The 13,003-nt window shown below is 37.6% G+C and overlaps 2 protein-coding genes across 3 annotated transcripts; one reads left to right on the top strand and one right to left on the bottom strand.

Annotated features, from left to right (window-relative positions):
* Positions 1-5,993: 5,993 nt before the first annotated feature.
* LOC135619541 (expansin-A4-like) lies at positions 5,994-7,185 on the top strand. Its single transcript, XM_065121653.1, has 3 exons — positions 5,994-6,236; positions 6,324-6,636; positions 6,726-7,185. The coding sequence occupies exons 1-3, from the start codon at positions 6,071-6,073 to the stop codon at positions 7,027-7,029; spliced, it is 783 nt and encodes a 260-aa protein (XP_064977725.1). The 5' UTR covers positions 5,994-6,070; the 3' UTR covers positions 7,030-7,185.
* A 523-nt stretch (positions 7,186-7,708) lies between these two features.
* LOC135585579 (reticulon-like protein B16) lies at positions 7,709-12,412 on the bottom strand. Of its 2 annotated transcripts, XM_065121663.1 has the most exons (6): positions 12,340-12,412; positions 12,103-12,245; positions 9,008-9,188; positions 8,759-8,900; positions 8,592-8,661; positions 7,709-8,117 (listed from the first exon to the last, which is right to left on the bottom strand). In XM_065121663.1, the coding sequence occupies exons 2-6, from the start codon at positions 12,233-12,235 to the stop codon at positions 7,951-7,953; spliced, it is 693 nt and encodes a 230-aa protein (XP_064977735.1). In that variant the 5' UTR covers positions 12,236-12,245; positions 12,340-12,412; the 3' UTR covers positions 7,709-7,950. The 2 variants fall into 2 exon arrangements, with proteins under 2 accessions (XP_064977735.1, XP_009391680.2); XM_009393405.3 differs by having other exon boundaries at positions 12,103-12,404.
* Between the last annotated feature and the right edge of the window lie 591 nt (positions 12,413-13,003).

Here is a 13,003-nt window from a genome sequence, read left to right on the forward strand (position 1 = left end):
TCCTGTAGATTGGTACGATGAACACATTTTAGGTTATTTAACATTCTCTAAAAATGTTTTATATTTTTAGGGTGTTTTTTATTTTTTATGATTTTTTTATATTTTTTAAAGTATATATATATATATATATAAACATAAAATAAATTGATATATAATTTTCCTGAAATCCTGTAGATTTATGAGAAATGAGGAAGAATGTTAAGTGTCCTCTCTAGCGTTGATCCACACGGTACAGTAGGGATTACGAAGTCTCTCCTCGAATAGTTGTTCAAATCTCTACATCTACTATCTGAAGAATTGAAGAGAAGAATATAATGTGACAACTAAGAAGTCTAGTCTATGACCCTTTTATTTCTAGAGGCCTCATGTCAACTTAACCCTAATTGATCTATCTTATTGGGTATTGAATATTCATCCAATAACTCAACCCTCTTAGATTAGTGGATCTCTATCAAATAATATCTCATTGGCTCTTATTGGATCTCATCTATAGGATCCAATAATTTAAGGGCTTATTGGATCCAATAAAATAGGGGCTCCGACGGATATCTCATATCTGAACCTCTACTCGTCACAACACCTACCATATGTGTATGACTTTCTAGGCCCAAATCGAGCTAGCTATGAGTCATACTTATCAAAACTCTTTCTAGCTCAATGAATTCTTATCTCTATAATAATTCATTCAACTCATCAACTAGACGTACTATGTCACTACACTGTAGTCCCAAGACGATGTAGGAGAATCTAATCCATTGGATATGTCTATCCTCAGTTATCATATATCTATAATCCCTCATTCATCTAATATCTCAAGAGATAATATGTCAAGTATGGTACCGTCATACCCATACGGCCATACGGTTTCTTCTCGAATCTCGCTCTAATCGGATTCTCCTAGAGAATTCTTTCTGTCTCAATCTAAATGACATTAGTCAAGGATTTGTCTAAGCAAGAACACATGAGTTATTTCTCTCATGTTACCGAAAGCGGATGATCCTCTATCGACACTCAATAGCCCTCGTAAGGTTGGCTATCACTCTCAATGATCGGTTGCATTAGATCTAGAACTTACAAACCTATAAATCTGTTATAAAAAAGTGAAGTACTCATAATCCAATGGTGTCTCAAGTCTAAGGACCTGGTATACTATTAGGACGATAGAATCGCTGTCTAACAATGAGGCATTATCAATCATCCAGCATTCCATGAGCGGATCAATCAGTGAACTCGTGTGGTTGTGAGTCCCCACATGAGCAACTATGAGATCAGCCGTCTCTATCATATGGATAGGTATATAGTACATCAATCTATCCGGTTATCTCGATGTCCCTCTCGAGTAACATATGACCACGATTATTTATAGTATACGTTTAAAGGTAAATCGATCTATGATTTCATCACTATCTGATTCTTATTGTACAAATAATCGATGAACATCATAATATATATATATATATATATATATATATATATATATATATATAATAAAAAAATTATAATAATAATAATAAATAAAAATATCACGTGTCATGTCACACATATCCAGGTGATTGATTACTGGGACACTAGTCCAAAAGCATTGAAAGTATTTCATCGTGGCATTTATAAATCTCTAAGCAGCTTCAGGACCAAGTGCAATGATATTCTTTGCAACATTACGGTGTATAAGTGCAACGAAGTTATGCAAAACTTCCATGATAGCAACAATAACAACATTACGTGGAATTCCTACAAGCGCAACAACATTTTACAAAGCTTTTGCAGGGACCGCAATATTATGCAGAGAACCTTCTTATTAGCAACATTCAACACAAGTGGAGAGATCATATGCATAAGGCCATCAACGACTAGGGCTTGATTGGGTACACTAGCCAGTGGTAGCGTATGTGTACCACTCAATCGTCTGATGGTAATATCAGCAAGAGGCGATTGAGTGCCATCTTCCTAAAAAGATCATTATCATAGTTAATATTCAAGTTTGAGTCTCTCACGAAGCATTAATCATGCTTTGATTCTATAAAGGTTATCATGCTCTAAGTACATTTCAAACACAAATACATAGGAATGACAACATCATATAGTATCATCACTCACCAAAAGTCTAAAACTTTTAATAATAATAATGATCCAACTTACTAGGTAAGGAGTTCAGCATTATTTAGTTAGGGGTTTGAAAAGTTAATGTGAAGAAAAATAAGTCTTAGGTCGGCCACTCAATAGTACTTATATTGAAATGACATATGTTGATAATTCTGTTGTTGCTCGCTATAATTTTAGGCCTTTGAAAAATTTTACAATAACAACATTTAACAACACTACCGAGTAGAGTAATCTCCGATAGGAAAGAAGTGCGTAGATAACTATAAAATAGAATGAGAAAAAGAATTCCACATATGATGGTTAATGTATCGAATAATGTAATATATAATCCATGCAATATAACTAACTATATATATAAATACAAAATTATATACCCATCATCATTAGCAACTAGGATATGTGAATCTTTCAAGATGACTCAACTTTCTCAGTAGCTAATATAGATGAATCATATTGCACTCTGATGAAATCGTCATGATATGTCTCTTGAATATCACATTTGACGGTTTGCTAATCTTAAGTCTCAAAGGTATTTAAAAAGAATATCACCTTACTAGTACTGATTTACTATCCTCAATAAGAAATTAAGTATCAATTTACTCAATCTTATACATCAATCAATATGATTATGCCATATCATGTTATGCATATCGATGCATATATATATATATATATATATATATATATATATATATATATATATTGTACAAAGTAAGATGTATTATCATAAAGGTCAATCGAAGTCAAAATAAGTAGATAGAATATGATAATTAATATAATTTTCATAATAAACAGATCAATTACATGATAGGTTAGTGTAGAATTGAAAGTAACCCAATAATCTCATTCTTATCATTTAAACTCTAAAAAAAATTATATTTTGGGGTGTTTTCTAATTTTTTATATTTTTTTATGATTTTCTAAATTATTGTATATTTTTAATTATCTATATTTTAGCTTTGTTACTGCTTAAAGGCCTGCTCTATGGTCAGCCTACTAACTTGGGTCGACCTATGGATTGGGCCTTCATAGCGACCTTACTGCTCGGCATCTGCAAAATTGGATCTCTCAAAACTGGGCTTCATATGGATTGGCCTCTGCAAGGATTGAGTTCAATCTGGACGTATAGATGGGGTTCGATCGGGATCTGGTCAGGTTCGATCTCATGGAACGATTCGGTTCAATCCGGATGCGATCGGGTTTGACCGCTTGTGAAGGTTGGGTTCAAGTCAAGATTGAGTCAACTGGAGTCAATTTAATCCATCTCAATTGCACCGATTGGGCTACGTGATTGGGTTGGACCATTCAAGGCTAGTCCACCTAGATTTCATGCAGCCTGCTACGTCAGCAATTATGACGATGATGATGTGGCATTGGTCGAATGCTGACGTGGCAATAATCAACGATGATATGACAAGTTTTATGTGAACATGTTGTGCCAACATGCATAACTGACATAATACAACTCAATGCTGATGTGCCAGTGGTCAACATTGATGTGGCACCATAAGCGATGACAAGGATAAATACATATTTTTTTAATATTATTTTTAAAAATTCAATAATATTATTTTTAATAAATAAATATTTTATATAAAAATGATTATAAAATACCAATAATAATTAAGATAGAATGCTCCACTAATTGATTCATGGCATGGCTAAAGGAAGTGGCAGAGGGTATGACACATACATAGGTTAACAATAATAAACTAAACCAAAGAGGTCACGAATATAAGAAGAGAAATGATGTGACAACCTTTGAAATTTTGGATCGTCCATTTATATTCACGACGACTTTATCAATCCAATAAGTGGATGATATAAGAACACGAGATCTTTCGCTCTAATATCATCTTAAATGTTGTCAATGTCATTCCATTTAAAAGCTTAAGACATAGATACATCATTTGCTATTTATTATTGTCCCTTGCCATGCCATGGCCGCAAGAAGAGGGTGCCTATGCTCCAAACCTCTCGCTGAAGGTTAGCTGCATCCATGGCGGAGAAGGAAAGCCACAGCCACATGAGGCTGTCCCTCAGCACTTGCCGTGTCCTCCTCCCCTATCTCCCTCGGAAAGCAACCTCTCCTCAACCCTTTCTCCAACTCCCATCAGCTGCCACAGGACACACCCTCCTGTGGGGCTTTTCTCAGGCTTGTGTTGGCTGACAGAAGCTGGTTGTCTTTGGTAGTGTGAATCACTGGAAAGTGAGATCATGGTGCCCCACAAGGAGGAAGAGGCACATGAGGGGTGCAAACTCTGGTGCAAGTCTGACAGACAGACAGATGCAGAAGGTTTTGGCAGAGACATGTAGGAGATAAGAAAGAAAGTGTCTGTGGTTTATAGAGAGGCATGTGGGTGGGGATTGGATGCAGGCCAACTTGGTGAAGAATGGTATCCCCCTCCTTGGAGTGAATTGTGTGATGCATTGCACCTTGAGTCATGCTATTCTTCAACATCATGATGTTGGGAGTCCAAAATAGCTGAGCAATTTGCAGGGTGAACAGTTATGGCTTGTGGTTTGGGTGGTGGTGTATCACATCTTTCTTTGTAATAATTGCCCACTAATATGATCATAAGCATGATTTAAACCCCTAATCGATAGGTCCATGACATATATATATATATATATATATATATGTATGTATGGGTTTAGTTAATCTTATTATATCATATCGAGCATAAATACTAGTTTGATCCACCTTAACAATTCGATCATCATATTTGAATTAATCAAACCTATTAACCTTAATGTTAGATGACAAATACGATGATTATGATTCGATTTAGCTCTCTTAGTTACTCTTAATGTGACATTCGCTTGACCTATTTTTGTCCATCTCTTTTTCTATCATTATATAACAAAATAAAATACCATTATCATGCGATAAAATTAACCTTAACTACGGTAGTCTCATGTCCATAATCACAAGAGTCAAAGATTGTAGGCAACTTTGACCAATATTATTCCACCCATCGTTTCATGCCATAGTCGCAACACCGAATCAATCACAAGTACAAATTCTGTGGGCATTTTCTCATTGATTGGAGGAAATAGACGATCTTCTCTCTCTCAATCTCTTTCTCCTTTTCTTGTTCTCTCTCTCTCTCTCTCTCTCTCTCTCTCTCTCTCTCCATGTGAAGAGCGCGGAAATCCCGGCAAGACATGTGAGGCTAACATGGTAGGCCAACTTTGAATCCTTAATTGAGATACAGACTTCCTCTACTGAAAGCAAGTATTTGTGTCCAAAAGTCAAATGCTTTACTTTTATTTTGGAGACAATAGCTTATCTAACAACAGTATCACAATGATGCCATGATGTATCCTCTTATATTAATGGCTTCACCTAATTTAATGACAACAAATAGTTGATCATCAAATGATTGCACACCTAATCTTTGGGAATGTAATGTTACTAAGATGATTCTTGCAATTTAAGAATGTCAATGTGTTTACCTTTAGAAGCAATGTACTTTAGTGACTTGGATCATAAGAGAGTGATGCAGTCGGTGAGGAAGAGTGTGGTTCCTTTTCACTGACATCTCTAGTAGATGTTCAAAGCTTGGACTCGAGCAGTGATGGAAACCCGAAGAAACACGAAGCGGATCAATGTGGCACTGTCTTAATCTGTTCATGGATATTTGTCCCATTCCTGTTGTTACCATGCCTGCCATTTGTTGGAAAGTGGATTGTGTGTGTGTGTGAGAGAGAGAGAGAGAGAGAGGATGAAGAAGAGACAACATGCATGTGCTTCTGATTTGGATGATCGCTGCAGTCGTTCTCAAAGTCCATGGCGGGCAGCCGACTTGTCTCTTTGCTTAGAGATACCAGTGCAGGAGCCATGTCCATGTCCACCTCTCCTCCGCTCTTGGTATAAATAGACCACCTTCCCTCCCCTTCTCTTCACATCCCAACCAATACGAACCACCTCTTCTTCTTCCTTTGCCCACTGCAACATCTTTTAATGGCTAGGCCAAGGTGTTCCCTCTCCCATGCTATCTTCTTCTTCTTCTTCTTCTTCACGATGTCTTCCTTCGGCTTCTTCGTACCTGGGGCCTTGGCAGGCTCCTACGGGTGGCAGAACGCCCATGCTACGTTCTACGGCGGCGGCGACGCATCCGGCACCATGGGTGAGTTCCCAAACTCAAAGAATAATGGTTGATGGTACGCCTTGGACTCCGCCATTGCTAAGCTTTGCCATGTGTTGGGCTCATCAGGAGGAGCTTGTGGGTACGGCAACCTCTACAGCCAGGGGTACGGGACGAACACGGCGGCGCTGAGCACGGCGCTGTTCAACAACGGGCTCAGCTGCGGCTCCTGCTACGAGATGCGGTGCGCCGACGACGCCAGGTGGTGCCTGCCGGGCTCCATCGTCGTCACCGCTACCAACTTCTGCCCGCCCAACTCCGCCCTCCCCAACGACAACGGCGGGTGGTGCAACCCCCCGCTGCAGCACTTCGACCTCGCCGAGCCCGCCTTCCTCCAGATCGCGCAGTACCGTGCCGGCATCGTCCCCGTCTCATTCCGCAGGTGCCACCACCGGCCGTCCCCCACCTTGTCAGGTTTCCCCCCTGCCCAAAGCAAGCGTCTCACGCCGTGTTGTGACCACCGTCCTGCAGGGTGCCCTGCGTGAAGAAGGGAGGCATCAGGTTCACCATCAACGGCCACTCCTACTTCAACCTGGTGCTCATCACCAACGTCGGCGGCGCCGGCGACGTGCACGCGGTGTCGATCAAGGGGTCCAAGGGCGGGTGGCAGACCATGTCGCGCAACTGGGGCCAGAACTGGCAGAGCAACTCCTACCTCGACGGGCAGAGCCTCTCCTTCCAGCTGACCGCCAGCGACGGCCGGACCGTCACCAGCTACAACGTCGCGCCAGCCGGGTGGCAGTTCGGGCAGACCTTCGAGGGCGGCCAGTTCTAGCGCCGCTGCCGGCAGGACTCGTAGCCTCGCTCGAAGGCTGCTGCTTCTTTTAGGCTGAGGCCTTCGTTGTGGTTGGACGCTGAGGTGGCTTAATTAGCACCCGCTGAGGCCTACCTAATGATGATTATAATTACAGATATGAAGTATCAGTTGTGACGTGGAATGAGTGCCTTGTTAGAAATTAAGAAAGCAAAGGCCATGATGCATGGATAGTGTTAGGAAATTAACCTCAATATATATATATATATATATATATATATATAGCACTGCTGAATATTGGAAAAGTAATGACTGTAAGAATTCGTCTTATATAAGGATTGGCAAATTCTGATTTCGTAATTTATTCCTGAGATCCTACGAAAGATAGGTACTAATCTTATGGCTTATAATGTAATATCAGAGTAACCTAATTAGAAGATGGATTCTTGGTTTCGTAAGCCTAAATGCAGAGATTGTTATGGAGAGTATGTAGTTTGATTAGCCTAATCATTGAACCTAAAACAGATCAAGATACAAAGATTCAGATTCCAGATCAATAAATTAAGTGGAATCAACACATTTGGCCCTTCGGGTTGAGGGGGGAAAGATAAAAACATCAGAGACAGAAAAGAACTTTGATCACTGCAACTTATTTCCAGAGTATCATCACCAGCACAAATTTTCAACCAGAGATTTGTAGTAGTGATAATTTCTCTTTATTCTTTGCAGTCCAATTCTTTCAAATTACAGGGAGAAAAATAATTCAAATTACACTGAAACTTTCAAATTTATCATTCTAAACTTTCATGAATTAAAACTTTACAACGCAATATACAGATGACTGAAGTCACAGATGGTTTCTTATGAATGTGCCTATCGCAAAGTTAGAAGACAACACATGAAAACATGACATCTGAACTTGGTATATCAAAATCTTTTAGATCATGCATCTTTGCTCTTGGAAAATCGTCTTGGGAGTCTGCGGATCACGTTCTCATCCACTATCTTGTAGTGTTTGGAAATTTTCCGGTGAACCATCCCAGCATATCTGTCTACACGATCTTCGTATTTATCATATAATGCAGGTATTGTGAATGACACTATAATCCCTGTTGTGCAACAAACATCGAATCAGCAGAATGCAGGATGAAGGAAATTGGTCTGATTTCAGACAGCCAGAAAAGACAATTTAAATGAGGTTTAATATTTCAGCATTCCATTGGAGCAAACAGAAAATGTTAGTAGCCTGGACAACCACATTCAATTCAGGACTAAATAAAAATTCAACCGTCAAGTATGCCCAAGCATGTTTACAGATTAATGCAGGAAAAGCATATCTCATGCCCAAGTATGCTTGGGAGTTGCTTTGAAAAGCAAAGGATATGAAATATCTAAACTGCAATGGTTCAATAAACTGCAAGACCATCTCAATATAACTGTATATTGTGCATGCATCAGAATGTGTGAGAATAAGTGTGGATGGCCATCTATTTAGGCGACTACTATTCATTGACACTTTGTGTTGTTACTGAAGCATGTGCTGCAGCTTTTTATTCATCATGATGAGTGAAAGAAAAGCATACCTATGTATGCAAGGGTGAAGAATGAAAAGAAACTTCCAACAACAGACAATAGCCAGAGGATAACCACCACCTGTAAACAAAACAACTACTGAATACTTCTGCTGTGACAATAGCAAGGCAGTGAGCATTGTGAACTCTATGATTTAAAAGGATAAACCACTGCTGACCTGAAAAAATATCCTGAAGTCTTTGCCAAGAGTGATATCATGGGCCATCATCAGCATATTATTAATTTTAACACGAAAAGAAGCAGCAGCATTGTTCACCATTTCCTCTGATAAAACTAATTCTGGCAATGGCTGGAGTTGCCTGCCCGAAAAAAATCATTGTCACAGAATTCAAAAGTTGTTTTCTTTGAACAGAAACAAAACATAACAAGAGTTTACTTATAAAGATACAATACAATGACATCTTACTTATCTAAAAGCACAGCACTGTTTGCCCGGGCAAATTGAATTACAATCAAAATGAGCAGAATGTCCGAGCAGATTGTCAGGAATGATAATCCAGATCGCTCAAATAAAAACCAGCCAATGGTTGCGCCTATCATAACAGCAATTGAAATCCATCGGCGTTTCCACAGAATGACATCAGCAGCTAAGGAGAAAACCAACAGCTTAGGATATTACAGAATGAAACAACTATATAAATATAAGCACAAGTCATATTGCATTTAAATAGAAGCTCTAGTAGCAAATAAGAAGAGAAGATAAATCACATTATATGCTAGCTTTTTGGTTTGTGATCCCAATCACAGTAAGATTGTAAAAAACTCTGTACTATAAGATGGTAAGTTTGGAAAGACTGTCATCTCAGAATAATAGGATTTAATATACCGTTGCAACCATGATATATGTCCAAATCTATCATAGTAGAAATTAAAACTTCATGTATTTGAATCTATATCTATTTAGGCCTTATGGTTTTAGATAATGCATGTAAAAACTTGTTCGGCGATCAAATGACAATGTTCAAGGAAAACATACCAACACATGCTTCAGGCCAAGTACCAAGTACTTAGAAGCTAATGATACATTCAAGTGACAGTATTCTAGTGCTCTTTATTCACTCGACCTGCAAAATGATGGCTTATTTTGTTGGCCCCAGTCAAGGAGACCAAGGGCTAAAGCTGTACACATCATGAAAGCAAGTAGAGAACTAAAAATATTGGTGATATATTGGTTGGATAGATCAAGATACTGGTTAAATAGATTCCCATAGTTAAACCCAGAAGGCGTAACTCCAAAAGTTCGAGCTACCAAGTTGAAGCAAGCCCAAACTTCTTTAGCTTGTGTGTTCATACAACTCTACATGCTTATTTATATGTTAGACATTCATATTATTTAGGTATATGTTATATACGGAAGAAAGAAAACCCAAAAAAAAAAACCCAAAAGGCTTCATTAAATTCTATTGATTCAACTAAAGATGTTGCTTAGAGCTTAACGGGGGAAAAAATTCATATAGTCAACCATAAATAGTTGCGGTATTATGGTTTGTTACTGTTGTTTATTTCATTTTCTTTTGCTATATAAATATTTTGGGAGAAGCCCTAGCTTTTAAGAGTGACCCTTACATTTGAGGGTCTCATAATTTTGACTGTTTATAATCTCAAAGTCATTAGGAAAAAGTGTTGACATCTAGAAAACAAAGAAAGGACATGAACGGCAATTCATGTCCCTAAGATAAGGATGTTAACATGAATGGTAATCCACTTGAAAGGGCATGAATGGTAATTAACTAGAAAGGACAATAAGTTCATCAATTTAATACTTCTAAATTGGTTAATATCTCTAACAGTAGCTCAGTGCACAAAGTGTTCAAAGAAGGTCAATGGACACAACCTTACCCCTATAAGCAAAGAGATGGGCTTTGCAACCAGAATCTTGACCGCTTAGATGGCAAAGAAGCAATTTTATCATCACACTGAGATCCATCCTTTAAGTAGGCCACAATTTCTAAAGATATCAATTTTTTTACTATCATGAGAGATCAGAATAAAGCATGACAAATTCATTTTCATAATGTCATTATCATATGTCTCAACTCTAAATTAATATATGTCTATCGATTAGCTCATACAAACAAGTAAACATATTTGCAATCTATTGTTGATCAAAATGTTATGTGCTGGTCTCTGATAAAATGGGTTCCTCCTATCAAGAAGTCACCTTTCTTCGAGAGGAAGCAGTACATCTAGAAAGAATAAGAGGGAAGAGGGAAAGAGAAGACAAAAGGGGGATAGGTAAGAGAAACTAAATTTATTTAGAATAAATAGAATATATCCAATCATGACACTTGGGTAGTTCCTCACTTATTTACAGAAGTTGTGGGAGAATAAATTTGAGATCATCACCTCACAAAAAACTCACTAGCATAGACCTTCAAAACCTCTGAGTCAAGAGTACTATAATATGAAGCCTAATCTATAGTATATCCATATAGGGAGTCTCGGACACTACTTTAGATGAGCTCTTAAAAATACGGATGCAAATTTGTATAAAAGTAAGTAACTTCAGAAATGGAAGCATGTTCTTCATATGAAAATAGGCTGATGTAAATTTTTTTCTCCTCCGAATAGTCTATAAAATACTGCATTTGGTAAGTTATGATTCTAGCTAATTTGTCATAGCAAACCTCCATAGAGATTAATCAAATTCCAACCAAGGCGGCAACATGTAAGCTGACTCATGCTAGAATAACTATTTACATGACAACCAAGACCCACGTACTGGCCGACTAAGCCTCAAATAGGGTTGGCAAGACATATTGGCTTATGAAGGCTACTAGATCTTGTTACAATCTTCAAAAACCATCATCGAAGGTGATTTTAAGCCCGACTAATCTCAGACATGTACTGGACTTATCAAGCCTAAGTTACACATCTTACAGGAAGTGTCCATAAGAAGATCACAAAGTCTTTTTCCTTCTAGCTCTTTATTTCAAGAAGTTACAATCAAGAGAAACTATAACAGAGAAATATTTCTCGGTTCATGATCTTAACCACTCTTGAGTAGACTATCAAGAATTTTTTTCCCCCTCATTTACTTTGATGCTCCAATTCCAAACTAGCATATTGTGAAAGAAAATTTAATTTGTTTCATTCTGCTTTTCTATCATATATTTTAGTAACAAAAATTTAAAGGAAAAGAATCAACTCCGATTTGAAACACAGAGCCTCCATAACATCACAAATTTCATCGAGAAACAAAAAAGAGAAGAAGTCAATATATCGCCCTCCATATGCACCAAAATCGCTTAGTATAGTACGGGTACTTTTGCTAAAGAAGAAAAACTTGTTGCCCACATGAACCAACTGTAGAACAAGTAGCAAATACTTTCCTAAAATAGCGAACGAACGGTAGAAACCCTAGCAGAACCATTTATGGCACAATTCAAGAAAAAATCCCTACCTTAAGCCCCAAACATCAAGAAACATCTCTTCGGAACAACAAACACCGCACGGACTACCTTTAGCCGCTCGATCAAACAACGACAAGACACAACGTACCTTTGCCGCCGCCGATTATCTGATGGATCGACCGCTGGCGATTGAAGAGGCGATAGCACTGGTCGAGCGCGCTCTCCTTCCGCCCCTCGGCGGCGATTTCCCCGTTCGAGGGATCCGACACGCTGCCCTCCATTATCGATTCACTGAATCCAACGCACGCAGCAAGAACCCGATCGAATTAGACAGGGAAACAAGAATTACAAGGAAAGATTCCCGGTGGAATGGAGACCAAAGGACCTTTGGCTGCGGTGCTCGGCTTTCGGAATCGAAGTTCAAAGAAGAGGAAAAGAAAAGGTCCACTGCACTTTACGATTTTATATATATATATATATATATATATATATATATATATATATATATATATATATATATATATATATATATATATATATATATATATAAAACCTTTTTTTATATTTTCCAGAAGATGCCTCACTTTTTTGACTTTAATATATATATATATATATATATATATATATATTTTAAATGGACGTTAATATCAATTTGAGTTTCAATATTATTATGATAATTGTTAAGAAAAATGATTATAAAGATATATATATGTGTCAAAAACTTAAATTTAAAATAGTAAATATTGAACTAAAACTAAGAGTAAATACCCAAAATATCCTTTATTATTTCATCAATTACTTGACTCAACTCACTCATGTTTTTCAATAATTATTATGGAGTTTGTAATACCAATTTAAGTTCTTTTGAGTTTTGAGTATCGAGGATGGCAGGGATATCTACGATCAACTTAAATTTATAGGGATATATGCCTAATTTTATCTTTTAATTTTTTTTCTATATAAAATCATGTGCAGACCAATCTATATTAGTTACATGATCATAAATAAATCATGGTAATCAATGATTCTTATCACCCTAATACAAGTGA

The sequence above is a fragment of the Musa acuminata genome, chromosome BXJ1-3, assembly GCF_036884655.1.
Source record: "Musa acuminata AAA Group cultivar baxijiao chromosome BXJ1-3, Cavendish_Baxijiao_AAA, whole genome shotgun sequence".
Lineage (NCBI taxonomy): Eukaryota > Viridiplantae > Streptophyta > Magnoliopsida > Zingiberales > Musaceae > Musa > Musa acuminata.